The sequence below is a fragment of the Ovis canadensis genome, chromosome 2 (genome assembly GCF_042477335.2).
Source record: "Ovis canadensis isolate MfBH-ARS-UI-01 breed Bighorn chromosome 2, ARS-UI_OviCan_v2, whole genome shotgun sequence".
In the NCBI taxonomy this organism is placed as follows: domain Eukaryota; kingdom Metazoa; phylum Chordata; class Mammalia; order Artiodactyla; family Bovidae; genus Ovis; species Ovis canadensis.
In genome coordinates, this window is record NC_091246.1 from 67,298,822 (window position 1) to 67,324,556 (window position 25,735).

Consider the following 25,735-nt stretch of genomic DNA (forward strand, 5'->3'; position numbering starts at 1 on the left):
TCAAAGCGAAGTCGTTCAGTCATGTCTGACTCTTAGCGACCCCATGGACTGCAGCCTATCAGGCTCCTCCATCCATGGGATTTTCCAGGCAAGAGTACTGGAGTGGGGTGCCACTGCCTTCTCCATTTCATGCTTATAATTACCTATATTTCATCACATATATATATATATATATATATATACATCATTATAGCAATTATGAAAGTTTGTCTTCTTTAAAAAGATGAGTAGAAAAGAAATATTTTTTCTATAGTGACAAATCATGTTGTCTCCAAAAGTAATTTCTTTTATTAGTTAAAAAAAATAGTAGTTTCTTCCTATACAGTCAATTCTCAATAGTCACAGTAATGTTCTGCAAAGTCATTGTGAACACTGAATTAGAAAATCTTGAATGTATTAGAAGAAATACAGGGGTAGGTTCCTTCAAGCTCTGGTTACAACATTTTCATCAGCAAATCAATACATATTTTGGTTTCATGCGTGTTTCTGTTTAAAGACATTCTATTCAATATATAGTTTATGCATTAACTTTGAGTATGGCCAGCAGAACTGTAACTCATACCTGAAGGAAGTTTATCTATTTTCTGCATAAATCATATCACAGCCTTCTTGCCCTAGGAACACTAAATAACATTTCAGCACTACACTTAGAAACCATTTCAAACAGCAAAATCACTAAAAAAATCACCAAAAAAATGCAAAAAATACATGATTGTGAAAAGGACACTTGCATACACTCTGAAAACTGAAATAAGAAGGTAGGCTCACTTTGTTCCACCTCAGCTGGGAATGTGTGCTTTGGGTGGCTCAAATATTTTGCCACCACTAATGTCGTTATGCATATCCATTATTGTCTGCAACAGCACCCTTACTATTGACTTGGGGGTTACAAATCAGTTTTAGCAGTAAGAGAATTTACAAATATAGAATCTACAAATATTGAGTATTAACTACTGTATTATTATTATTATTGCTTGCATATTGATGGGAAAAGCTTGTTAAAGGAAAGAAGTCTCATGCTAATTTTTGTGTATACACATACATACAAACACATATATCACTGTTCATATTTTTTAAATGATAATCTACTTTTATTCTAACAGTCTGATGGTGTTTATAAATTGGAAAAAAACAAACACCATTTTTTTAAGAAAGGAAGGTAACCTGTAAGATACCACATAAAGGGCAGTTTGTTGACTTTGGTCCACCACTAATTCCTTCACCCCTGCAATCAAACCTTCTGAACTATTAACAAACATTTTTTGCAATCTGCAGCAGTTTAGGGACTACGAACATTTTGCACCAATCTGGTGGGTGTCTAGTAAAGAGAGCTCCAAAACCTGTGGCAGGCAATCCAGTGTCCCTGGAAACAAGATAACAATTTTTAGAAAACATGTCAAACTGACATTTACAAACTTTCAAAGCCATATAAAACAAATTTGGGAGCTGAATTTTTATTATAAATTTTTAAAGGATTTCCATGTTTGCAAGTTTAATGCACTTTGCAAAATATTAATAAAATGTCTCAATAAGTAAATGGAAAATTTCAGCATTCTGTCCAATAACTACAATACAAGAGGAAGTCTATGTCATGCATTTCCATAGAAACGCACTAACTTTTAGCAATAAATTGTAGAGATGGGGTTCAAACCTAGGTTGTCAGAATGATGACCAGAAAAAAAACACGTAAAGGGAAAAAGACACTTTAATTGGACCTATAATGCGCAGAGCTGACTGGCAAACAACCAAGGGAAAGAGAATTCCAGACAGAGGGAGCAGCACGAACAGAAAGCATGGCAGCTTGAGATGCAGTGTCCGTGCTTGCTGTAGTCCAATAATGTGTAGCTGGGGCCAACCTTCCTCCTTCACTGCTTATATATTAGCCCTTTCCTATAGATAGATGCCAGTTCTAAGCAAAGGGCTATATTAAGCATACCTTTCAATAATTCCAGAGTTCATCGTTTCCTCATTCAATAAAGCCTTACTCGTTATTTTGGCCAGTTTTGTGTTTAAACAAACTTGTGCCATTTTTTCACGTGTTTCTGATATCCAAGTCTGAAAAAAATAAAAAATCACATATAAAGAAAATAAAGTTAAAAATTCTCACTTACTAAAATACATTTCTGCTGAAGTACATTCTGATTTTAATTGTTGACTCTATTCATGTAAAAAATAAATGTCCCATAGCAGTCAATGATTTCATCATAAATATGTGAAAATGGCAATTTCTTACAATGTTTTGTTGGAACAAAAATCAGATTGGTTGTTTCCGTGAAATGGAAAGTACTTCATTCAACTAAATACTAACTCTTGTTTGCTTTCTATTTCTTTCTCAAGGTAGCATACTTTAACTTCCCTAAGTAAGAAAATGTAACAATCACTTTGTAAATCACACACAACTTTAGATACCATCATTATCATTGTTATCCATTCTCTATCACAGAAGATAATTCAATGAATTATCAAACAATTATTACTATGAGAAAAACCTGATAATTATAGTGTATACTCAAGTCAATTGCAGAAGCATCATGGGTAATGTCTAGAGGATCCTAGGAATAAAAATGTATGCTGAGGATTCAATATTTGTCCCATACAAAACTCTAGAAGATCACAAATATGGAGGTTCACAGCAGAGATTCAGAAGTCACTACCACCAAGAGAATCAATTACTTGCTACAAACCTGAAGACAAGTTTCCCTAAGATATCCAGCGAAGCCCCAGATCACATCAATTCCACTAGATTTTGTTCAAAAAAAAAAAAAAAAAGAGAGAGAGAGAGAGAGAAAATACTGTTTAGAAAACTGAAGACCTTAACTGCAACAGTATCCAATAGCTAGAGTCAAATTCCTTTGGTCCATTTTTGTGGAGAATAAAGAGGCTCTGTAAAGCTAAGAACCCATCCTATTCAAAGCAATTTTAACTATAGTCTCTGATCCTAGTTCCTTGGTCTACTCCATGGCTTCTATGATTTCTGTCCCCTAAGACCTCAACCTCCTGAATCATCAGCCTCCCAGCCTAATTTCCCAGCTCTGACTCTTATACTTGTAACTCAACTACTCTTCCTCAGAGATTCCAAGTTTCACAAATCAACAGCAGAGGACTCTGTATTGGGCTCCATATTTTACACTCTAATGAAAAATAAAGCACTATCTTTTAGGGAAGAAATTACTAGGTATAATTTTGTTTTTAAGGTGTAAATTGGCCCAACAGTTAATCTTAGATATGCTCTAATCATTTTTGACAGTAAATATTTCAATAAATCAATCAACACCATTGACACTTATATAAAACAAAGGTACTGCCAAATTGAAATAATGAATAGTAAAAGGAAACAGATAATAGCATTAGTGGCTCTTAAGTTTATTGACTCCTTATTCTGTATCAGGCACCATATTAAGCATTTTATATACATTATCCCTCTAAATACTTAAAGCAACACTGAGTGTTATGTATTAATTATGGTGGCAGAAGGAAAAGAAAAATCATATGGGAGAAATGAAGAAAGTTTAATAGAGAATCTACTTATAAAAGTGTGGCCAGAATTCAGAAAACCAGCAAACAATGATGAAGCACCCTGACGACAGCAATACTGGTGAGTCACAGGGTAGGGCAGTTATGGAACCCAGATCTACAGCTGTAAAGAGAGGGTCACTTGGTAGTTGTCGCTTTCAGAACAGAAACAGTGTTTTAGTCTGCTCATGCTGTTGTTACAAATATCATAGACTGAGTGACTTGTACACAATAGGAAATTATTTCTTAGAATTCTGAAGGCTTAGAAGGCCAAGATCCAGGCACCAGCAGTGACTGATGAGAGTCTACTTTCTAGCTGACAGACAGCCATCTTTTCACAATGTCTTCATAACGGCAGAAGTGGGGAAGAGCTCTTTGGTGTCTCTATTATAAGGGTATTAATCTCATTCATGAGGACTCCACTTTCATGAACTAAACACCTCCCATATGCCCCATCTCTTAATTGCATCACACTAGGAGTTAGAATTTCAACATTTGAGTTTGAGAGGGACACAATCATTTAATCCATAGTAGACAGCCACTGCCAAAATGGCCTCTCAGAAGGAAAGCAAAGAAATGTCCAAGCCAGCTCTCCTCCCATTGCTGATCACCTGTCACTGCCTTCCACAGGACAGTTCCTGGCAATTCACAGAAAGCCAGAGGGCAAAAGATCTCACTGACATAATCCATAAAGGTCAGCCTCCTTGGTACACACAGCAGGGTTGAGAAGGGTGGGGCGTAGATCTGGAGGGAGAAAGGAAGGACTCTTGGTTTATTTTAATCTTCATTTGAAGGAGGGGAAAACCGAGGTTGAAAGGGATTAACTAATGCTCAGATAAACCAGAGAGAAAAGAAGTTCCACAATATAAAACAAGCAGTCTGACTCATTCAGTCATTCATCCATCCGTCTATATCTGTGAAATGCCAGGAATCCTACTAAGTTCTAGAGCTATAAGCTAAGTCACTTCAGTCGTATCCGGCTCTGTGCGACCCCATAGACAGCAGCCCACCAGGCTCCGAGGTCCCTGGGATTCTCCAGGCAAGAACATGGGAGTGGGTTGCCATTTCCTTCTCCAATGCATGAAAGTGAAAAGTGAAAGTGAACCCAGAGACTATACTGGCTGTAGCTTCAGTTCAGTTGAGTTCAGTCGCTCAGTCGTGTCCGACTCTTTACGACCCCATGAATCGCAGCACGCCAGGCCTCCCTGTCCATCACCAACTCTCAGAGTTTAGTCAGACTCACGTCCATCGAGTTGGTGATGCCATCCAGCCATCTCATCCTCTGTCGTCCCCTTCTTCTCCTGCCCCCAATCCCTCCCAGCATCAGAGTCTTTTCCAATGAGTCAACTCGTCGCATGAGGTGGCCAAAGTAATGGAGTTTCAGCTTTAGCATCATTCCTTCCAAAGAAATCCCAGGGTTGATCTCCTTCAGAATGGACTGGTTGGATCTCCATTGCTGTCCAAGGGACTCTCAAGAGTCTTCTCCAACACTACAGTTCAAAGCATCAATTCTTAGGCGCTCAGCTTTCTTCACAGTCCAACTCTCAAATCCATACATGACCACTGGAAAAACCATAACCTTGACTAGACAGACCTTTGTTGGCAAAGTAATGTCTCTGCTTTTGAATATGCTATCTAGGTTGGTCCTAACTTTTCTTCCAAAGAGTAAGCGTCTTTTAATTTTATGGCTGCAGTCACCATCAGCAGTGATTGTGGAGCCCGCAAAAATAAAGTCTGACATTGTTTCCACTGTTTCCCATCTATTTGCCATGAAGTGATGGGACCAGATGCCATGATCTTAGTTTTCTGAATGTTGAGCTTAAGCCAACTTTTTCACTCTCCTCTTTCACTTTCATGAAGAGGCTTTTTAGTTTCTCTTCACTTTCTGCCATAAGGGTGTCGTCATCTGCATATCTGAGGTTATTGATATTTCTCCCAGCAATCTTGATTCCAGCTTGTGCTTCTTCCAGCCCAGCGTTTCCCATGATGTACTCTGCATAGAAGTTAAATAAGCAGGGTGACAATATACAGCCTTGACGTACTCCTTTTCCTGTTTGGAACCAGTCTGTTGTTCCATGTCCAGTTCTAATTGTTTCTTCCTGACCTGCATACAGATTTCTCAAGATGCAGGTCAGGTGGTCTGGTATTCCCATCTCAGAATTTTCCACATTTTATTGTGATCCACACAGTCAAAGGCTTTGGCATAGTCAATAAAGCAGAAATAGATGTTTTTCTGGAACTCTCTTGCTTTTCCCATGATCCAATGGCTGTTGGCAATTTGATCTCTGGTTCTTCTGCCTTTCTAAAAACATCTGGAAGTTCACAGCTCACGTATTGCTGAAGCCTGGCTTGGAGAATTTTGAGCATTACTTTACTAGAATGTGAGATGAGTGCAATTGTGTGGTAGTTTGAGCATTCTTTGGCATTGCCTTTCCTTGAGATTGGAATGAAAACTGACCTTTTCCAGTCCTGTGGCCACTGCTGAATTTTCCAAATTTGCTGGCATATTGAGTGCAACACTTTCACAGCATCATCTTTCAGGATTTGAAATAGTTCAACTGGAATTCCATCACCTCCACTAGGTTTGTTCATAGTGATGCTTTCTAAGGCCCACTTGACTTCACATTCCAGGATGTCTGGCTCTAGATGAGTGATCACACCATCATGATTATCTTGGTCTTGAAGATCGTTTTTGTATAGTTCTTCTGTGTATTCTTGCCACCTCTTCTTAATATCTTCTGCTTCTGTTAGGTCTATACCATTTCTGTCCTTTATCAAGCCCATCTTGGCATGAAAAGTTCCCTTGGTATCTAATTTTCTTGAAGAGATCTCTAGTCTTTCCCATTCTGTTCTTTTCCTCTATTTCTTTGCATTGATTGCTGAGAAAGGCTTTCTTATCTCTTCTTCCTATTCTTTGGAACTCTGCATTCAGATGCTTAAATCTTTCCTTTTCTCCTTTGCTTTTCACTTCTCTTCTTTTCACAGCTATTTGTAAGGCCTCCCCAGACAGCCATTTTGCTTTTTTGGATTTCTTTTCCATGGGGATGGTCTTGATCCCTGTCTCCTGTACAATGTCACAAACCTCAGTCCAAAGTTCATCCAGCACTCTATCTATCAGATCTAGTCCCTTAAATCTATTTGTCACTTCCACTGTATAATCATAAGGGATTTGATTTAGGTCATACCTGAATGGCCTTACGGTTTTCCCTACTTTCTTCAATTTAAGTCTGAATTTGGCAATAAGGAATTCATGATCTGAGTCACAGTCAGCTCCTGGTCTTGTTTTTGTTGACTGTATAGAGCTTCTCCATCTTTGGCTGCAAAGAATATAATCAATCTGATTTCGGTGTTGACCATCTGGTGATGTCCATGTGTAGAGTCTTCTCTTGTGTTGTTGGAAGAGGGTGTTTGCTATGACCAGTGCATTTTCTTGGCAAAACTCTATTATCTTTGCCCTGCTTCATTCTGCATTCCAAGGCCAAATTTGCCTGTTACTCCAGGTGTTTCTTGACTTCCTACTTTTGCATTCCAGTCCCCTATAATGAAAAGGACATCTCTTTTGAGTGTTAGTTCTAAAAGGTCTTGTAGGTCTTCATAGAACCATTCAACTTCAGCTTCTTCAGCGTTACTGGTTGGGGCATAGACTTGGATTACTGTGATACTGAATGGTTTGCCTTGGAGACAAACAGAGATCATTCTGTCATTTTTGAGATTGCATCCAAATACTGCATTTCGGCCTCTTTTTTTGACCATGATGGCTACTCCATTTCTTCTGAGGGATTCCTGCCCGCAGTAGTAGATATAATGGTCATCTGAGTTAAATTCACCCATTCCCATCCATTTTAGTTTGCTGATTCCTAGAATGTCGACGTTCACTCTTGCCATCTCTTGTTTGACCACTTGCAATTTGCCTTGATTCATGGATGTAGCTTAGTGAATTGCAATAAACCATGGAATAATGGCAATAACAATATCACATTGACCAGACACCATTCTAAATGTCTTCACATTAAATGCTCATGAAAACTCTATTCCCACTTTTTACCCAAGGAAATAAAGAAACAGAAAATTGTAAACTCTTGACCAAAGTTACTACCTAGTAGGTGCTGGAGCCAAGAATCAATGAGAAGCAATCTGTCAGCAGAGCCCACACTTACCCTCTGTGTCTCCCACATCAGAGGTAAATAGTATCCTCCAATATTAGACTTCCCATTCTGTTATTCATCAATAATAAAATCCTCAAATTTTAGTTGGGCCCATGAGGTTTCAGACTACATTTCTAGCTTCCCTTATACTTAGAAATGACCAGTGACTGGTTCTGGACAATAAGGCATAATGGAATTAATATATACAACCTCCAGCTTCTATTTCTCTTTTTATGGCATGGAATGTGGACATAATGGCAGATTTCCAGCAGCCATATTGGGCCTTTTGTAAGGGATGGCAGAGCAGAAAGCAAGAAGAAGTAGGTGTCTGACAATTTATCAAACTTTCATATCACTCCTGGCCTGTTATCCTCTAGACTTTTTTTTTCATTTTTCATTTTTTTATTGCTGTTAATTCAAAGAAAAAAGGTTGCATAAAATCCTATCTTTTCTAGAAATATAAGTGGCCTTTCCAGTACAGAACATTTCAAATATCAAAGTATATGGTAAACATACAAATAAGGAGAAGGTAACATACCTCCTTTATATAGTACAGTCTTTTAAATCATAAAATAAGCTCCATAAAATACAACTGGCAAGTGATTCACAATGCGGTCCATACAAGGCTTATCAAAACTCTCACTTCCACAACTCGACTGCAGCTTAACAATTAATTTAATAATATGGTCCAAAAACACCTAAATAAAATATATTTAATCAAAAGAATTTCCTTTCATTGAACTTTCTTTTTAAATTAAAGCTTTCATCTACCTCTTCACCCATCCCCATCCCTTTCTTCCCCTTTTACTCCCACCCCTGAAAGAAGGTTTCAAAATGTACATTGGTGCTTAAATATAAACTCTACCTATGAAGCTTTACAGGAAGCTTCTTACTTCAAGTGCTTCCTTTTGTCTGACAATCTATTAGGTTTCTGAACCAAGGCCAGATATTTAAGTTCCTCTGCCACCCACCAACGTGACCCCACAGAAACACCTGCTGTCTCTGCTCTGTACTGAAGGTGGGGCACAGCACACCCAACCCCAAGCCCTTACACCCACAGCTCAACACCGGGGGCTGCTTGGTGCCATCGATCTTTTATATAAAAGAATAAAACCTTATGTGAACAGCCACTGTTGATTTTTGGTTTCTGTTGTGTGTAGGCAAACCTAATCCTACACCATCTTAATGTGAAAAATCACTGTGGTCTAGAAATGTTCATAACCTGACATAAAGGTGGATAATTTATAAAAACACTTCATATGTTTAAAAGTCTTTTGGGCTTTATATATATGTATCACAAACTGGAGATCGGCAATTTGGTATGTGCAGTTATCATAGCACAAGCTTACAGGATAATCATTAAAATTTCCATTTAATTTGCATAATAAAATCTAGCTTGAGTAAAATATTAATATAAAAAATATCTAATATGTATACAGGAAGTACACGTCATAATATCATTATTATTCCCCATTTTCCTGAGTATCAATTTTTTAAGTCTCTATTTCTAATCTTCCAAAATGAACTCTTCCAGTATGGCTACATTTAAGAAAAGCCAGTAGGTGTATAATCTGGGTAATGGCTACAGGAAATGAGTAGGTCACTTAGGACTTCCCCTCAAGTTTCACATTTGAGTGTAACCAGCCTATTTGTGCTGAGGAAGACTTACCCCCTGGAAGAATCTCTCTCAGCAAGATTCATTTTAAATGATGCCCAGCAGGCATTTCTTTTTGGGTTCCTTATAGGGTTCCCTGAAAGCATGCTCCTCTAACTCATACTGAAGGACTGAATCAACTTAGAACACACGCATGCACGCAAGCAAATTGACACATATGAAATATTAAAAGCTAGTTTCTCTAGAAGTTAAATTAGGGCACGACTGTGCTCAATCGCTCAGTCGTGTCTGACTCTTTGCAGGCCCCATAGGCTGCAGTCCACAAGGCTCCTCTGTCCATGGAATTTTTTAGGTAAGAATACTGGAGCGGGTTGCCATTTCCTACTCCAGGGGGATCTTCCCTATCCAAGGATCAAACCCGCATCTCTTGGGCTGCCTGCACTGGCAGGCAGATTCTTTACCTCTGAGCCACCTGGGAAGATATGTGACATGACTATTGACACAGAAAAAGAGTCACAAAGGAGAGTAACTGGATCAAAGTAGCAGATACCTCCTTTCATTCACATTCCAAGTGCCAAGAAATGATACTTGACAGAATTCCCAAGCCCATAGCTGAAGCATAAGACAAGGAAAGTACGGTCGAGTTGGCCAAAACTTATACAGAATTCCTGAAACAGGAAAGTCAGATGCAATTGTACTGACATAGGAAAAGCCAAAATCCAGGAGAGCATGCTGGAACCTGTGGCATCAACTTCAAATTCAGAGATGATGGAGATAGAAAGCAAGAGAGGGCCCTGACTAAACAGTCCACTACCTTCCAAACATCTTCCTTCTCCCTGGTTTAAGTGGATCTCTTTCACTGACATTTAAAATTATTCCATTTATAAAAGATTTGATCCATATGCGTTTTTCAGGTAGTACTTAGATCTGAATGCAGGAAGCATCTGTCAGATTGTAGTGCTCAAAATACTATTCTACTATGTCAATAAAAGAAAATACCTGAACCAATAAGTAAATGACAATTTAATTCCTCAAATCCATTATAATTATATCCCTTTTAGAGTCTTTAATTTTTAAATGTTGTATTTTCATCTACCAAAACAGCTCGTATTTGAGACCTACTTAGTATTCATCTGTTCATAAAATGAATGTTAGCACACTTTTGTCCTATTCATTTATTTGCCATTTTAAGCCCAAAATGACTGTGATGTTGTTAATACTAATCTAATATTAGCCTAATTTGCTCATCAGTTTTATCCTGTTCCAAAAATGCCTTGGCATTGATCCATTAGCTGTATAAGAAAAATCTGCTTAATAAAATTACTCAAGTTTCTCTTTGTTCCTTTCTATCTGACATTTCTTATCTTCTGTGACACAACATCAAATTTACTCTGTATTTAATCCCTCTGAGTTTATGGGATTCAATGTGCAACTTCCTGTGAGTTCCTTAGAAGTGGTCTTACATAAGTGATTATAACAGGGGGTCATAATCTGCCATGAAGTCCTTGGGTGAGGGATTTAACAAATGAAGAAACAATGATAGATGTACTCTTGATCATTTACTTTGCATGGAACTCACTCTGTTATAGCTAAGTAATACCTCAATGAAGTCCAAATAAAATAACACAAACTATTATAATTAAAATAAAATACTACTCCCCATAATCACTTAGACTACTATTAACACAACCAGAAATTCCAGTGGTTTGAATGACTGCTCCCCTATGAATCCATGGCTCCACTCAGCTTCCTGAAGCCAGAGGGGTCACTGGGGTAGGAATTCAACTATGCTACCACTGAAACTTGGGTAGTATTTTTCCAGATTCCACCGACAGATAGTTCCTTTAAATATTCAGCCCAGGAGCTTCAGGTGGTCACCTCTACTGGGAAGCCATACTTTTCTTTGGCCACACCACCACACAGCTTGCGAGATCTTAGTGTCCAATCAGGGAGTGAACCCAGGTTTCTCGGCAGTGAAAGCACTGAGTCCTGACCACTGGACCACTAGGGAATTCCCTAGGAAGCCATCCTTGACCCTCTCCTTAACTTACCTCAGTTCAAGTGCCCTGCACAGCATCCTGACCTTCTTGTCATATTATCCATCATACATACCACCACTCTGGTTGCATGCACCCATTACCCACCAAAAGCCTGTGAGTTCCTAATGTAGAGTGACCTTGCTTTGAATTATGTTTCTTACCCTAGCACTCTTCATGATAACTTGGCACAACATTTCTTATCCTGGCACTTAACAAAATAATAGGAACTTAATATATGTTTGTGGAATACAGTCTTCCTTTCTATCCTCCTTCCATAAATATTTATTGTGTACCTACTATGTGCCAGCCCTGGAGAAGGGAATGGCAACCCACTCCAGTATTCTTGCCTGGAGAATCCCATGGCCTGGCAGGCTACAGTCTATGGGTCACAAAGATTCAGACATGACTGAGTGACTAACACACACACACACAAACACACACACACACACACACACACTATGTGCCAGACACCATTAGAGGAAATGGAGATATAGCAGAGAACAAAAAAGACCAACATCTGTTCTCCCATAAAGCTTGTATTCTAGTAGGGAGAGACAGACAATTAATAGCTAACAAGTCTTAAATATGTCCAGTCATTGAAGCGCCATGAAGAAAATTAAAGTAAGGGAAGGGGATGGAGAGGGATGATGTGAATAGACTTCTATTTTATATACAAATGGGCAACTGGCTCATTGAACAAGTAGGTCTTGTAAGTAGGTACAACCAGAAAACAAATCTATTCTTCTTTCATTGCTGTCCATCCATAGTTACTTGGAAGGGATAATTCCTTTTTATGCTCTTAGCTGAAATATAGGACAGGCTTCAGGACTTTTCCAGTCACTCAGATATTATAAAAACCTTTTGGCTACTTCTGTTCCAAGAACAGTTTTACTGAGTGAGTAAAACGCCAGTCCCATGTACCAGCCAAAATTTCACTTAAAATGAAAGGTTCTCAAGAAGCATGTGTGCCAGTCTGGTCTACTTCAGCTGGCTTCTTCCCAATTATCCCCCTTGGAATTCTTCCCTACACCCCAACTCCTTCTGGCTCCTTGAGGGTTTGAGTGTAAGAAGACATGAGGAAGGAGAAGCAAGCTCAGGAAAAGTGGACATGCACTCTTGTTTTGGCTTTCTCTGGGTTTGCCGGTGTCTGACCCTCTCTGGCACTGAAGGATGTTCAAAACTGACTTTCTTGAGGTGTTCTAATAGAAGCTGAGAACCCTTCTGGGAACATTCAGTGGTGCGTTTCATGATACAAGATGCCAATCTCTGCACTTCGATCTCCTGGCTCAGCTCATGGGAATACAGTCAATCCCTCTCCCATTCCTACATGAGGTGCTCTTGGGCAGGCACTAAAATGGCTCTCTGTCATCTTTCTCTTCTACATGGCCCATATCTCATCTCCCAAAGCCAAATCTGGGCCTGATTATTCACTTATCTTTGTCCCACCACTGATGAATATGTAGCTAATTCCCTTCTTGCTGCTCTGCTACTTTAGATAGATTACCAGAGCCTCACATCTGTAACTTAGTTTTGCAGATGAGACTTATAGCACACCTTTTACAAAATCCTGTCTCTGTTTTTAAACTGAATTTTGGCTTTGCTGCAGGTTGGGAAGTGGATCCAAGTTCATTTCAGTAACATTCCTATCTAACACACACTGGAAACCTGGTAGGACAAGGTTTCAATGACTATGAATGAAAGTCATAAAGAGGGTAAATATTATTTCATTTATACATTCTCTATTAAACCTGAGATTTAACTGCTACAATGCATGGAATATAAGGAATGAATGTTTGAGGTTCCTACTCCTTATATTTCACTTCATCTCACTCCCTCCCACAATCTAGAGACCAAGAGCATTTTCATTTAGGAATCAAAAATAAATGCTTTTAAGGGTCAAAGATGCTAAGTGCATGCCAGACAATGCCTGCATTGTCCGCCTTGTTTTCATCCTCACCATGCTTAAGAAAGCAAGGGTAAGCTGGGTTTGGAGAAGCGGGAAGGGGTGGTTATTTTCTGAGTTGGACATTATACTCAAGAGCTCCATCCATGTGCTGGCTAATGACCAATTAGGCAGCCTTATGCAAAGGCAAGAGGGCAGGGTAGAAACTGGGGAAACTGACAGAATGCCCCTGAGATTTAAGCTGTGGGACTAAAGGAGGACAAAGCAGAGAGAAATAGAGACACTGAGAGAGTGTGTGTGTATCAGATAGAGAGAAAACAGAGAGGGGGAGAGGAAGAGAGAGGGAGAGAGAGAGATGACTTACTTTAGAGCTGTCTTGGTTCCAGCAAGTGTCCTTGTTCCATATCCAGGCAGCTGCATCTTTATAATAAATTCCCATTTTCAGGCTATGTTTATTATTCTCTGCCTATGATAACTATAAAAGGAATGGGGAACAGCATAGGTTCTGCTAAGCTAATTTATTCCCATCATCTTGCAGAACAGAGAATTTTCTAGAGCCATTCTCAATGGTAGAATTATGGATCTTTCTAGGCTTACTGTTTTTTAAAGTAGCCCAGCCTTTGAGGGGAAGAATGTGATCCAAACCCAGATGTCTGTGAAATTACCAACTCTTCAGGCCCCAAGGCCAAACTAAGAAGTTGAACTGAGCCGTCAGCTAGTCCCAAATCTCTTGACACTGTAGGACAGAATTTGGGAGGCTCCTGCCTCACACTGATTGAGCAAACACCTAAATAGTTTGAGAAAGAAGAATGGAGCTGGAGGAATCAAATTTCCTAACATCAGATTATACTGCAAAGCTACAGTCATCAAGACAGTATGGTGCTAGCACAAAAACAGAAATATAGACCAATGGAATAAGATAGAAAGCCCAGAAATAAACCCATGCACTTATGGGTACCTTATTTTTGACAAAGGAGGCACGAATATACAATGGGGCAAAGACAGCCTCTTTAATAAATGGTGCTGGGAAAACTGGACAGCTACATGTAAAAGAATGAAATTAGAACACTTCCTAACACCATACACAAAGATAAACTCAAAATAGATTAAGGACCTAAATGTAAGACCAGAAACTATAAAACTCTAAGAGGAAAACATAGGCAGAACACTCGATGACATAAATCAAAGCAAGATTCTCTATGACCCACTTAGAATAATGTAAATAAAAACAAAAGTAAACAGTGAGACCTGATTAAACTTAAAAGCTTTTGCACAGCAGAGGAAACTATAATCAAGGTGAAAAGACAACCCTTGGAATGGGAGAAAATAATGGCAAATGAAAAAACTGACAAAGGATTAATTTCCAAAACACACAGCAGCTCATACAACTCAATACCAGAAAAACAAACAATCCAGTCAAAAAGTGGGAAAAAGACCTAAACAGACATTTCTCCAAAGAAGACATACAGATGGCTAACAAACACATGAAAAGATGCTCAACATCACTCATTACTAGAGAAATGCAAATCAAAACCACAATGAGATATTACCTCACACCAGTCAGAATGGCCATCATCAAAAAGTCTACAAACAATAAATGCTGGAGAGGGGGTGGAGAAAAGGGAATGCTCTTGCACTGTTTGTTGGTGGGAATGTAAATTGATACAGCCACTATGGAAGACAGTATGGAGATTCCTTAAAAAACTAGGAATAAAACCAGCATATGACCTAGCAATCCCACTCCTAGGCATATACTTGAGGAAACCAGGATTGTAAAAGACACATGTATCCCACTGTTCATTGCAGCACTATTTACAATAGCTAGAACTTGGAAGCAACCTAGATGCCCATCAACAGATGAATGGATAAAAAAATTGTTGTACATATACACAATGGAATATTACTCAGCCATAAAAAGGAACTCATTTGAGTCAGTTCTGATGAGGTCGATGAACCTAGAACCTATTATACAGAGTGAAGTGAGTCAGAAAGAGGAAGATAAATATCATATTCTAACACACGTTTACGGAATCTAGAAAAGTGGTTCTGAAGAATTTATTTACAGGGCAGGAATGGAGAAACAGACATAGAGAATAGACTGATGGACATGGGGAGAGGGGAAGAGAGGGTGAGATGTATGGAAAGAGTAACATGAAAACTTACATTACCACATGTAAAATAAATAGCCAACGGAAATTTGCTGTATGGCTCAGGAAACTCAAACAGGGCTCTGTATCAACCTAGAGGGATGGGATGGGGAGCCAGGTGGGAGGGAGGTTCAAAAGTGAGGGGATATATGTATACCTATGGCTGATTCATGTTGAGGTTTGACAGAAAAACAGCAAAATTCTATAAAGCAATTATCCTTCAATAAAAAAATAAATTAAAAATAAAATAAAATAGGAAAAAAATACCCAGTACAGCTAATAAATAAATAAACAAAATTATCTTTTAAAGAAAGAAAGAAACAAACAAACAAAAAAACACCTAAATAACAATGGAGTAATCCATCCACAACAATTCAAACAGGAAGTACTTATGTAATGAATCCTCCTTTAGTAACTTGATTGTACAGATGTTATAAGAAATAATAGCATGTTTAAATTACTTACAACTCTGTCATCTTAAATACAAAAGATATAAAATCAAAGAAATGGGTTCAAACTCTCACTCTTTCAGTCCCTGGCTGGGTGACTTTGAGTAAGTCATTTAATGTCTAGGAGTTTCTCTGCATTTATAAAATAGAGATAATAATACCTACTTCATAGGGTGATGATGAAGGTTAGAGGAGACATCTAGCAAGGTATCACAATAGCAGTAATAATTTCCTGAGCACTTGCTATGTGTCAGGCACTGAGTTAAGCACTTTATTTGCTTTATTTACCCAGTAAACTTATGAAGAGTTCCCATCTTATAGGTAAGGTCACTGAGGCAAACAGTGGCTAAGCCACCTGCCTAAGTAACTAACACAACTAAGAGGAGCCCTGAGAAAGTGTTCCTCCCTCTACTTTTTCATGTTTCACTAGGAGGAAGATTTAAACTTAGAGAAATTAGTGGTTACTACTTACTAGGGGTTCACTGGTTCCAAGTTGACGATATGTTGAATTACATAGTTTTTTCACTTCTTCAGGACCCTCTATATCATAATCTTTGGGATAAGTTTCTCTGTCACGGTGCCTTAAGAGAAAAAATAGAATCTGTTAAAGGACAAAGCTTATTTATCATGTATTGCATTTAAATATTTTAAAAATAATGCAGTAAAAGTTTACCATATTTGTGATATTGTTCTAATGATAAGTTTACTGGACTTGGGACATATATTGCCTGTCTCTTTTCAGGTAATACTGAGACTACTTCCTAAAAACAATTTAGCATATGTGATAAAACTAATGTCATAAAACAACACTTATCCAACACAGTGATTATTCAGTGACTCCAGTGAAGTGAATCTTATTTAATAATGTAAATTAGTTACTGAAAGTAAGAATTAAAACAAGACAAGGTAATATCTTAGAAAGGCAGCTTACCACTTTAGAAATTGTTCTACCATGAAATTTAATTACAATTCTTCTCAAAACAAGAGACAGTAAAATATTTACTCATATGGATTTATAACATGTGGTCTCTGCTTCTAAAGAGGGTTTAAAGGAAGTTAACAGTTAAACATAACAGTTCTTAAAACATGTAGATGAAAGAGGAAAAGTATTCTGAACATTTTGACTAAAACAGTGGTGGAAAATAATAATAAAAGAAAGGTTTGGGAATAAGGAAGGAAAGAGGAGGTGAAGTGGCCCACAACAGAAGGAGCTATTTTCACAAAGCTTTCTCAAGTGAGATAAAGGAAACTGAACCCAAACACCCATCAAAAGAGGCTTGCTTTTCTATCAAGAGATATGGAACTAGGACTATGTGAGGGACACTGAGGTACCCAGGAACTTATTATCCATCCATCCACCTAATCTGCTCATTCATTCAGCAAATATTTTAAATACCTATTACATGCCAGGCATTCTGTTAGGTGCAGGAGATACAAATGGGGAGAAAATGTGGTGTAATTACTGCCTTCAGTTGCTCATAGTCTGGAAGGGGGTGGGCAATTAAACAAGAAAAAATCTACAATGTTGTTTAGTGTGGGCACAGGACTGTAGAAGCAGAACAGCATTGACTAACCTGGGTGGGGCACCCAGCCTAGGACCTGACCACCCCATCTCATCCCACTGCATTGGTGCTGGGGCCCTGTACTGTATTCAGATTATACCCTTACCTCCCCACCATCACTCATGGAAGCAGAGCTCTGCATAGAACACAGCAGAGAGGGAGCCCAGGGCATGTTAGCAGAGCTCCAGCAGATGAGCCCTCAGCCCTCCTCACATCTCAGCATTAACTGCAAAACACTAACAGCATTTTAGTACCAATACCATTTTTTGAGAGCCTGAGAGAAAGCTCTCACTGAAGTTCTTTAGGTGAATTTTGGACATTAGGAACCAGGAGTAGGGGGCTTCCCTGGTGGTCCAGTGGTTAAGAATCTGCCTGCCAATACAGGGGACATGGGTTCGATCCCAGGTCTAGGAACTAGGATACCACATGCTGCAGGGCAGCTGAGCCTGTGCACCATAACTATTGAAGCCCGAGCACTCTAGAGCTCATGCTGCACAAGAGAAGCCCATGTAATGAGAAGCTTGTGCACCACAGTTGGAGAATAGTCCTAGCTCACTGCAACTAGAGAAAGTCTGCACACAGCAGTGAAGACCCAGCATAGATAAAAATAATTAATCCCCCTCCCAAAAATAAACCCCACAAAACAGGAATGGTAGAGTGAATGGGATCATGGGCTTGAGTCACTGCTCAGCAAAATGCTAGCTGTGTGACCTTGGGAAAGTCACGTAACTTTTCTGTGCCCTTTTTTCCTATGTGTAAAATGAGGATAGAAATTATACCAATACATTTTAAGATTTTTAGAAGAGTTAAAGGAAAAAAAATAAAGGTGGAAGGTCCTGCAAATAATGTAAAGAACCCATATAAACCTACATATAGTGAATACTAATCTGGCTTCAAAAAATTCTAAGGTACAAAATTTGTAACTTAATTTTTCCATTATTGTACTTAATTTCTTTCCCAAGTGCTCATAATTTCAGGTGAAAAAAAACTAATCTCAGTCAATTCTGGTTCTCATCCAACTCTAAAGAGTTCGTGTGGTACCACAATACCAAGAATCCATCTTTGTTGGCATCGTTAGAACCCATGGAAACATCCTCATTCTCCAGTGTTCTTCCATTATGGATCCATGCAGAGCTCTGCTCTGCCTACCTCGTCCTGCCACACAGTCTACGCAGACTGGCACTTTGCCAGAAGGGTGAAAGTGAAGTAGCTCAGTCGTGTCCAACCCTTTGCGACCCCATGGAATGTAGCCTACCAGGCTCCTCTGTACATGGGATTTTCCAGGCAAGAGTACTGGAGTGGGTTGCCATTTCCTACTCCAGGGGATCTTCCCAACTCACGGAGTGAACTCAGGTCTCCTGCATTGCAAGCAGACATTTCCCATCTGAGCCACCAGGGAAGCCTGCCACTATCCAAACCACCAAAAACCTTTTTGTGTCCTTCTCTAACTAAAAAACCCAGATGCCATCCCTGAGTTGTTTGCCTGGCCCACCAAGAAGGCGCTTGTTTAATGTCTCCACCACACTGGGCTTGGGAGACACATCAGAGCCCCACACATCAACAGGTCTGGAAACATTACTCTGGGAGTAAAATATTAGGTAGTGATAGGTCCCATCTACTCTAGGATTTCCAAAGTTTTAATCCAAGTTTGGGATCCCAGACAAATCCACATATTCTCAATTTCTCTGGCCTCTTTCATCTTCAGTGCTTGAACTCTTCATCTACTAAGGGACAGAATAGCTCAGATCTTCATTTATTCTTCCAAATCTACAGTGCTATCCCAAGACCTAAGTTTTTGAACCTCAAAGCCAAGAATTTGGCTCTTTTGTTGCCTGCTGGGTCATTCTTCCCTGAGGCAATAAAACCAGAATACCTCCCTAGGAACACAGGAATGAAAGGCCAAAACACCAAGTAATATTTCAAATGTATTATTTCCAGGGTCCATCTCTATCTTAGGCAATATTGGATCCCTGGGTTGGGAAGATCCTCTGGAGTATGGAATGGCCACCCACTCCAATATTCTTGCCTGGAAAACCCCACAGAAAGAGAAGCCTGGCAGGCTACAATCCATGGGGCTACAGAGAGTTGGACATGAATGAGTGACTGAGCACACACACACAGGCCAGTGTCCAGGGCCTGGGAAACTTTTAGGGGCCGAGGAAAGTGTTTTAATCACTTTTAAATCAGTAAAAAAGAATATAATCAAGCTTGAACAATTATACATCTTTATATCAAAGCAATCATAAACTATCATTTAAAACTTTTTTAATGGAGGAAGGGACCCATGAAGGCAAAGATGGTGTCCATGAAAGTCAGAATGCAGCCTTGATTATCCCACCATGTATTTTAAGTTGTACTATAACTAGATTATTACCCAAATTACAGAAACATTCCTTTTCTTACCACAATCTCAGACAACAATCAAAAGCCCAGCATTAAAACATCAATCTATAGTGAAACTTTGGAGAACTAAGCGAATGCAATTGGCATTCCATAAAGTCTTCTGGCTGCCCACAAATGATGTGCTCAGAGCCAGCAGGTTCTGAGAGATGCACAGCTGAAGACCTGCCCCTATTTCCTAGATGCTGCCAACCCAGCAAAAATAAACATATGTGTTCAAAAATGTAAAATATAAAATATGCAAAATGTAAAATTAACAATAAAAATAAATTTATTATAATACTAAGTGTACACATGGGGGCTTATTTGCCACATATAATAACAGTAAAAATGATTAGGGTATTATGAAGGATAAGGGAGGCCTAATTATTCCTGATTTTATCATGTCAGTTGAACATTGACTTGCACCTCAGTTTCCCCAAGATGAACTGGGAATCATACATTAAGGACACAAATCAATTGAATGAGAGTCTCAAGTGAAAAGTGACATAAAAATGCAAATGTTATTATGGGTAATAACATTATATCTATCTACAATATGCTTTGTTGGGGATTTTTAAATACTTTGTCAATATCAATTAAGCTTTATAGCATCTTTGTAATACATATAAATATGCATAATCAAAGTATTATATACATAGACATATATATGTCTATACGTATACATATATTTTATATAGCCTTATTTCACCCGCTACCTGAATTTATTTATGGTTGCCATGACTTCTCATTTATTGCAATAAAAATTCTTTATGAGAAAATAATGAATATAGTGAAATAAAATTTACAATGTCTGTAGAGCAGTAACTTTCAAACTTTTTGATCATAGTCCCCACCTATACCATTAAAACCTACCTGAGACATTTTTAATTGTTGCATCTGGGTGGAGTGGTTTGCTATTGGCATTTAGTGGAAAGAGGCTAGCAATGCTCCGCTAAATATCCTATGGTGCACAGGACAACCCACACAATAAAGTACTATCTGATCCAAAGTGTCAAAGTACCAAGGTTGAGAAAGAGCTAGAGAATGACTGTATACCAGATTCTTAGGTCAGTCAGTTCAGTTGCTCAGTCATGTCCAACTCTTTGCAACCCCATGGACTGCAGAATGCCAGGTCTCCCTATCTGTAGTCAACTCCTAGAGTTTACTCAAACTCATGTCCATTGAGTTGGTGATGCCATCCAACCATTTCATCCTCTGTCATCCCCTCTCCTCCTGCCCTCAATCTTTCCCAGCATCAGGATCTTTTCAAATGAGTCAGCTCTTCACATCAGGCGGCTAATTGGAGTTTCAGCTTCAACATCAGTCCCTCCAATGAACACCCAGGAATGATCTCCTTCAGGATGGACTGGTTGGATCTCCTTGTAGTCCAAGGGACTCTCAAGAGTCTTTTCTAATACCACAGTTCAAAAGCGTTAATTCTCTGGTACACAGCCTTCTTTATAATCCAGCTCTTACATCCATACATGCCTACTGGAAAAACCATAGCCTTGACTAGACAGACCTTTGTGGGCAAAGTAATGTCTCTGCTTTTTAATATGCTGTCTATGTTGGTCATAGCTTTTCTTCCAAGGAGCAAGCGTCTTTTAATTTCATGGCTGCAGTCACTAACTGCAGTGATTTTGGAGCACCCCCCCCCCCTTCCCAAAATAAAGTCTGTCACTGTTTCCACTGTTTCCCCATCTATTTGCCATGAAGTGATGGGACCAGATGCCATGATCTTAGTTTTCTGAATGTTGAGTTTTAAGTCAACTTTTTCACTCTCCTCTTTCACTTTCATCAAGAGGCTCTTTAGTTCTTCTTCACTTTCTGCCATAAGGTCAGTGGTCCCCAAACCTCAGCATTTCATGGAGCAGAAAATCTTTACCCCCAAATTTGTAAAACCAACAAAAAATTGCCAACACTTTCTCTTAACAGGAACATTAAAAATAAAATAACTATCCATCACCTTTAATAAGAAGGCTTCCAACAGCAAAGATAAATAAAATCAATCTTAAAATCCTTTAAATTGAATAAATATAGCTATGTGAAAAACTTGCTACATTGTCTTTATAGTTTGCACATCACCTTGGATTAGTATAAAGGTCATTATTGACCAGCCCTGGTATAGTCTACAGACTGGATCTGCAGATGTTAGTTTTCTCCAGACATGAATTTGACAGCAGAAGTCAGTTCAAGGCTAAAGCAGCTTGATACAGGTATTCTGTGTTGTTCACTGAAGGAAGAGCTGCGTTTTTGATGTCAGGTGTGCAGATACAGACTAACATTCTTGCTGGGAGGAGCGCTTCTAGGACCTCCTGACCTCCTGCCAGCAGGGCCAGAATATTCTTTGACAGTCAGCCTTGCTTCTGCTCTGTCAAGCCCAAAGCTAAGCTGTGGCTATTTTTTTATATGAGAAATCTTTATGTAAGACACCCTTATTTACAGAAAAGGAAATTTGCTTTCTCTACCCTACTGTGGGAGAAACAGTATGAATATGAACAGAATCACAAATGAGGAAAGGGCTGACAAGACAGGATCAGAGCTGCCAACTGTATAAAAAGGAGCTTGCTTGGAATGATGACCCTAATGTCAAAAATGCCACTTGGACTGATGCAGAGAGGATTAAGGTCAATTGAATCTAGTAAGGCAAAGATAGCACAAGTAGGTTCCATTGTAGAAAATATTCCACTACCAATTCTACAATTACCTGAATGCTCTAGATCCTGTATTTCCTGTCTCCTCCAGTCTAACATAGTCCCAAGTAAAACTTTGAGAAAAACACTTTCTGGATTTGTTTCTGGGGTCCTTTGGGAGCTTGGATTTCCTACCATAAGAGCTGGATGATTTCACATCAAATCAAATCTGTAAGCCCCAGTCGACTGAACACATATAAATTCCCAACTGAGTTACAGGACTAAACAAACTCAACTGCAGAACATACTTGGGGCAAGGATCTGAAGATTCTCTCAGGCTGCCCTAAGCCATAGTGGTCCAGCTCTCAGAAAAGGACAAGGTTGGGTTAGATCACAGGATTCTTCTTGCAGGAGAGGAGACCAAGTTACTCCCTAAGGTTTCTTTCTGTGGTCTCAAGACCAACTGAGGGAAGTGCAGTGGGGTTTTTCAAACAGACCATTATCTTTATCACCTCTCCACCTTTCACGTTTTGAAACAATTATCCACTAATGAATCTTTCTTTTCATTAGACTAAGAACATCTTAGACACAGGGATCATTTTTTTTTTTAACTCATTTTTGTGATCTCAGTGCCTGAAGACTTACATGTTGTAAATGCTCATTAAATCTTAAATGATTGATTAATTGAATTTCTTACATTTTGTTCCTGTCACCTTAATATAAATGCTGAATGCAAAGGCTTTCAAACATGTCCATAAAAATAAAGAGCATCCCAGCTCACTCAACAAAAATGCACATAAAAAAGGAGTGATTATGCATATAGAGATGCTAGTTCTTTTCAACAAAAACTTGTCTCCAGAGGAATTATAAATCTGCATGCTGAATGGGAAAAGTCTCAGCATACATATGCATAACACTGATTGCAAAGGGGGTGTGAACCTGAACAATATCTGACAATGAAAATCCGAGCTGAATTCTGGTTCCTGGTTACTTGACAAGAAACACATTTTCTTCGTGAATTTCAAAGATGTTAAAAATGTTGACTCCAGATGGGAGAATATATTAATTTTACATTTTAGAACTATTAATGTAGTTCACAACTACTCTGTCAGCTATTGTATTTCTGATGTAAATCTGAGCCAACCGTTTCTATTAGGTTTTATAATCAACTGCTATCTAGGACTTTACAAGAAAATTACCCTAGAGACTCAGCTATATTTCCTGGCACATTAGAAGCATTAAAACTAGTAGAATCACAGACTACAAAGAAATGTTTGCCAATCCTCTTCAAAGATTTCAGAGGCAAGTGATTTATATGCCAAGGTAGTGCTATTTTGTGACACATTTCTCAAACTGACAAATGAAGACTTTTAGATATATTTGCAAGAGTCATAAAGAAAATGTTATGTCCTTGGGGAGAAATGGTGACATTTAGGACTTATGAAGAGAGACTTTGTTTTTCAATGTGTCTCATACTCTGTGTGATTTGTGTATTTATAACTATGAAGCCACAGAATTTGAAACCTAAAAACTGCACCAAAAAGAAAAATATTTGATGGAGACAGATAAGTGAGGTCATTTTCCTCACTCAGCGTATATTGAATGGCATGTAAATAAGACCCATCATTAATGTGAAATTTTTTATAAGAAATTTTAGAAACAGGAAGCCCCATGGAGAAGATAGGAAGTAAACAAAAGGAATACAGCATGGGAGACTGTCTATCTTAACAGTTGAAATGTTAAATGTTGTCAGTATAATTAACTGCCAAACATATTGTTGTAGCCACGCGTTCTGGGAAACAAACTCACTCAGAAGGACAATGCAGATAGTGGAGTGAAGTTTATTACACTGACGGGCCCAAGACAGAGTCTCCACTTAGCCAAGGATCCCAAACAGTTTTTGTGAAAATCTTATATACCCTAAGTGTATATAAGGTGCTCAAAATCACCTCCCCAAATTCTCTGAAACTAGGCTAAACAAGGGAAAAGAAAGATACAATCAAAGTTAACTTATGATTCGTATGCCTTAAACCTGTGATTCATATGTCTTAAGCCTAGGTAGTTAACAGTGGACAATTATCAACAGGCCTGTGGTCATACCCCAATAAGCATAATAGAATTCATGATTCTATTCAGTTACACAGATAATTAGGGTATTCTTTTAGGCAAGGGAGAGTCTAGGTACAAGCCCTAGAGCTCCTCCATTCAGGGGGTCTGGTTTTCCAGTAGGTATGTTGTTTCCATAGATACTGAGCATATAGCTCAAAGTCCACAGTCCAGCCCAAGATGGAGTCCTGCTTTCAAGATGGAGCTTGTTCTGTTTCCTCCTTCAATATGACTTTGAAAAGAGCTGGAGGAACATGGATTAAATGGAGTGACACTATAATTGATTATCCCACCTGGGACACTGTTAGAGGGAAATCAGGTACTAAGTACACTGAGAGTGGTGAAAACCAGCATTGTCCTGGTCAAATCAGGATTGGGACATTTTGTTAACCAATGTTTTTTGACTACTGAATCTCAATTATCTTCAGATTCAAAGATACTTCTTACGGTTCCTTTAATCTCCCCTCCAGAAACAGCTTATGTTGTCTGGCCAAAGACACTTAGGGTGGTAGAATAGTAAGACTAAAAAGAGACCGAGTCTTTAAGGTGTGTTATATATTGGTAATTACTGTTATCCAAAGAACACTTTGATAGTATACTGGCATGAATGGCATGAAGACTAATTTGGCCCCTGCAAACTAGAAACAAATGCTTGATTACCTGCATAAACTCCTATCCCTACAGTCTTAAAATTACTGGCTTAGATAACTTGAATTAATTACTGTATAGTAGCATAAAATGGAGTTTCCCAGATGACGCTGGTGGTAAAGAATCTGCCCGCCAGTGCAGGAGACACAAGAGACACGGCTCAATATCTGGGTTTGGAAGAGCCCATGGAGGCAAGCGTGAAACCCTCTCCATAATTCTGGCAGGGAGAATCCCTTGAGAGGAGACTGGCGGGCTACAGCCCACAAGGTCACAGAGTCTGACACAACTGAAGTGACTGAGCATGAACATGCAACATGAAATGATTATATTATGTGAGCTTAAGGACCATTTTAACGCATTTTTCTATGAATCCATGAGCAAAGTATATTGAGTAGATAATACAAGGTTCTTTCATTTCAAAGCAATTCATTCTATTAATATTGAAACAAATGAAAAAGCCTTTCTTCATAAACAGTATTTATAGCTAAAACAGTCTTTCATTATGAACATAGCTACACAGTTCAGTTCAGTCACTCAGTCATGTCCAACTCTTTGCAATACCATGAACCGCAGCACGCCAGATCTCCCTGTCC

At 38.8% G+C, this 25,735-nt stretch overlaps 1 protein-coding gene across 1 annotated transcript in view; it reads right to left on the reverse strand.

Annotated features, from left to right (window-relative positions):
* Positions 1–25,735, reverse strand: part of CFAP95 (cilia and flagella associated protein 95) — a 99,378-nt gene that overhangs the window by 55,653 nt on the left and 17,990 nt on the right. The window contains exons 2-4 of the mRNA XM_069574107.1: positions 16,284–16,392; positions 1,937–2,055; positions 1,295–1,363 (exon numbers count right to left, since the gene is read on the reverse strand). Of these exons, the coding sequence (XP_069430208.1) occupies positions 1,295–1,363; positions 1,937–2,055; positions 16,284–16,392 (297 nt within the window). The remainder of the gene's footprint in view (positions 1–1,294; positions 1,364–1,936; positions 2,056–16,283; positions 16,393–25,735) is intronic.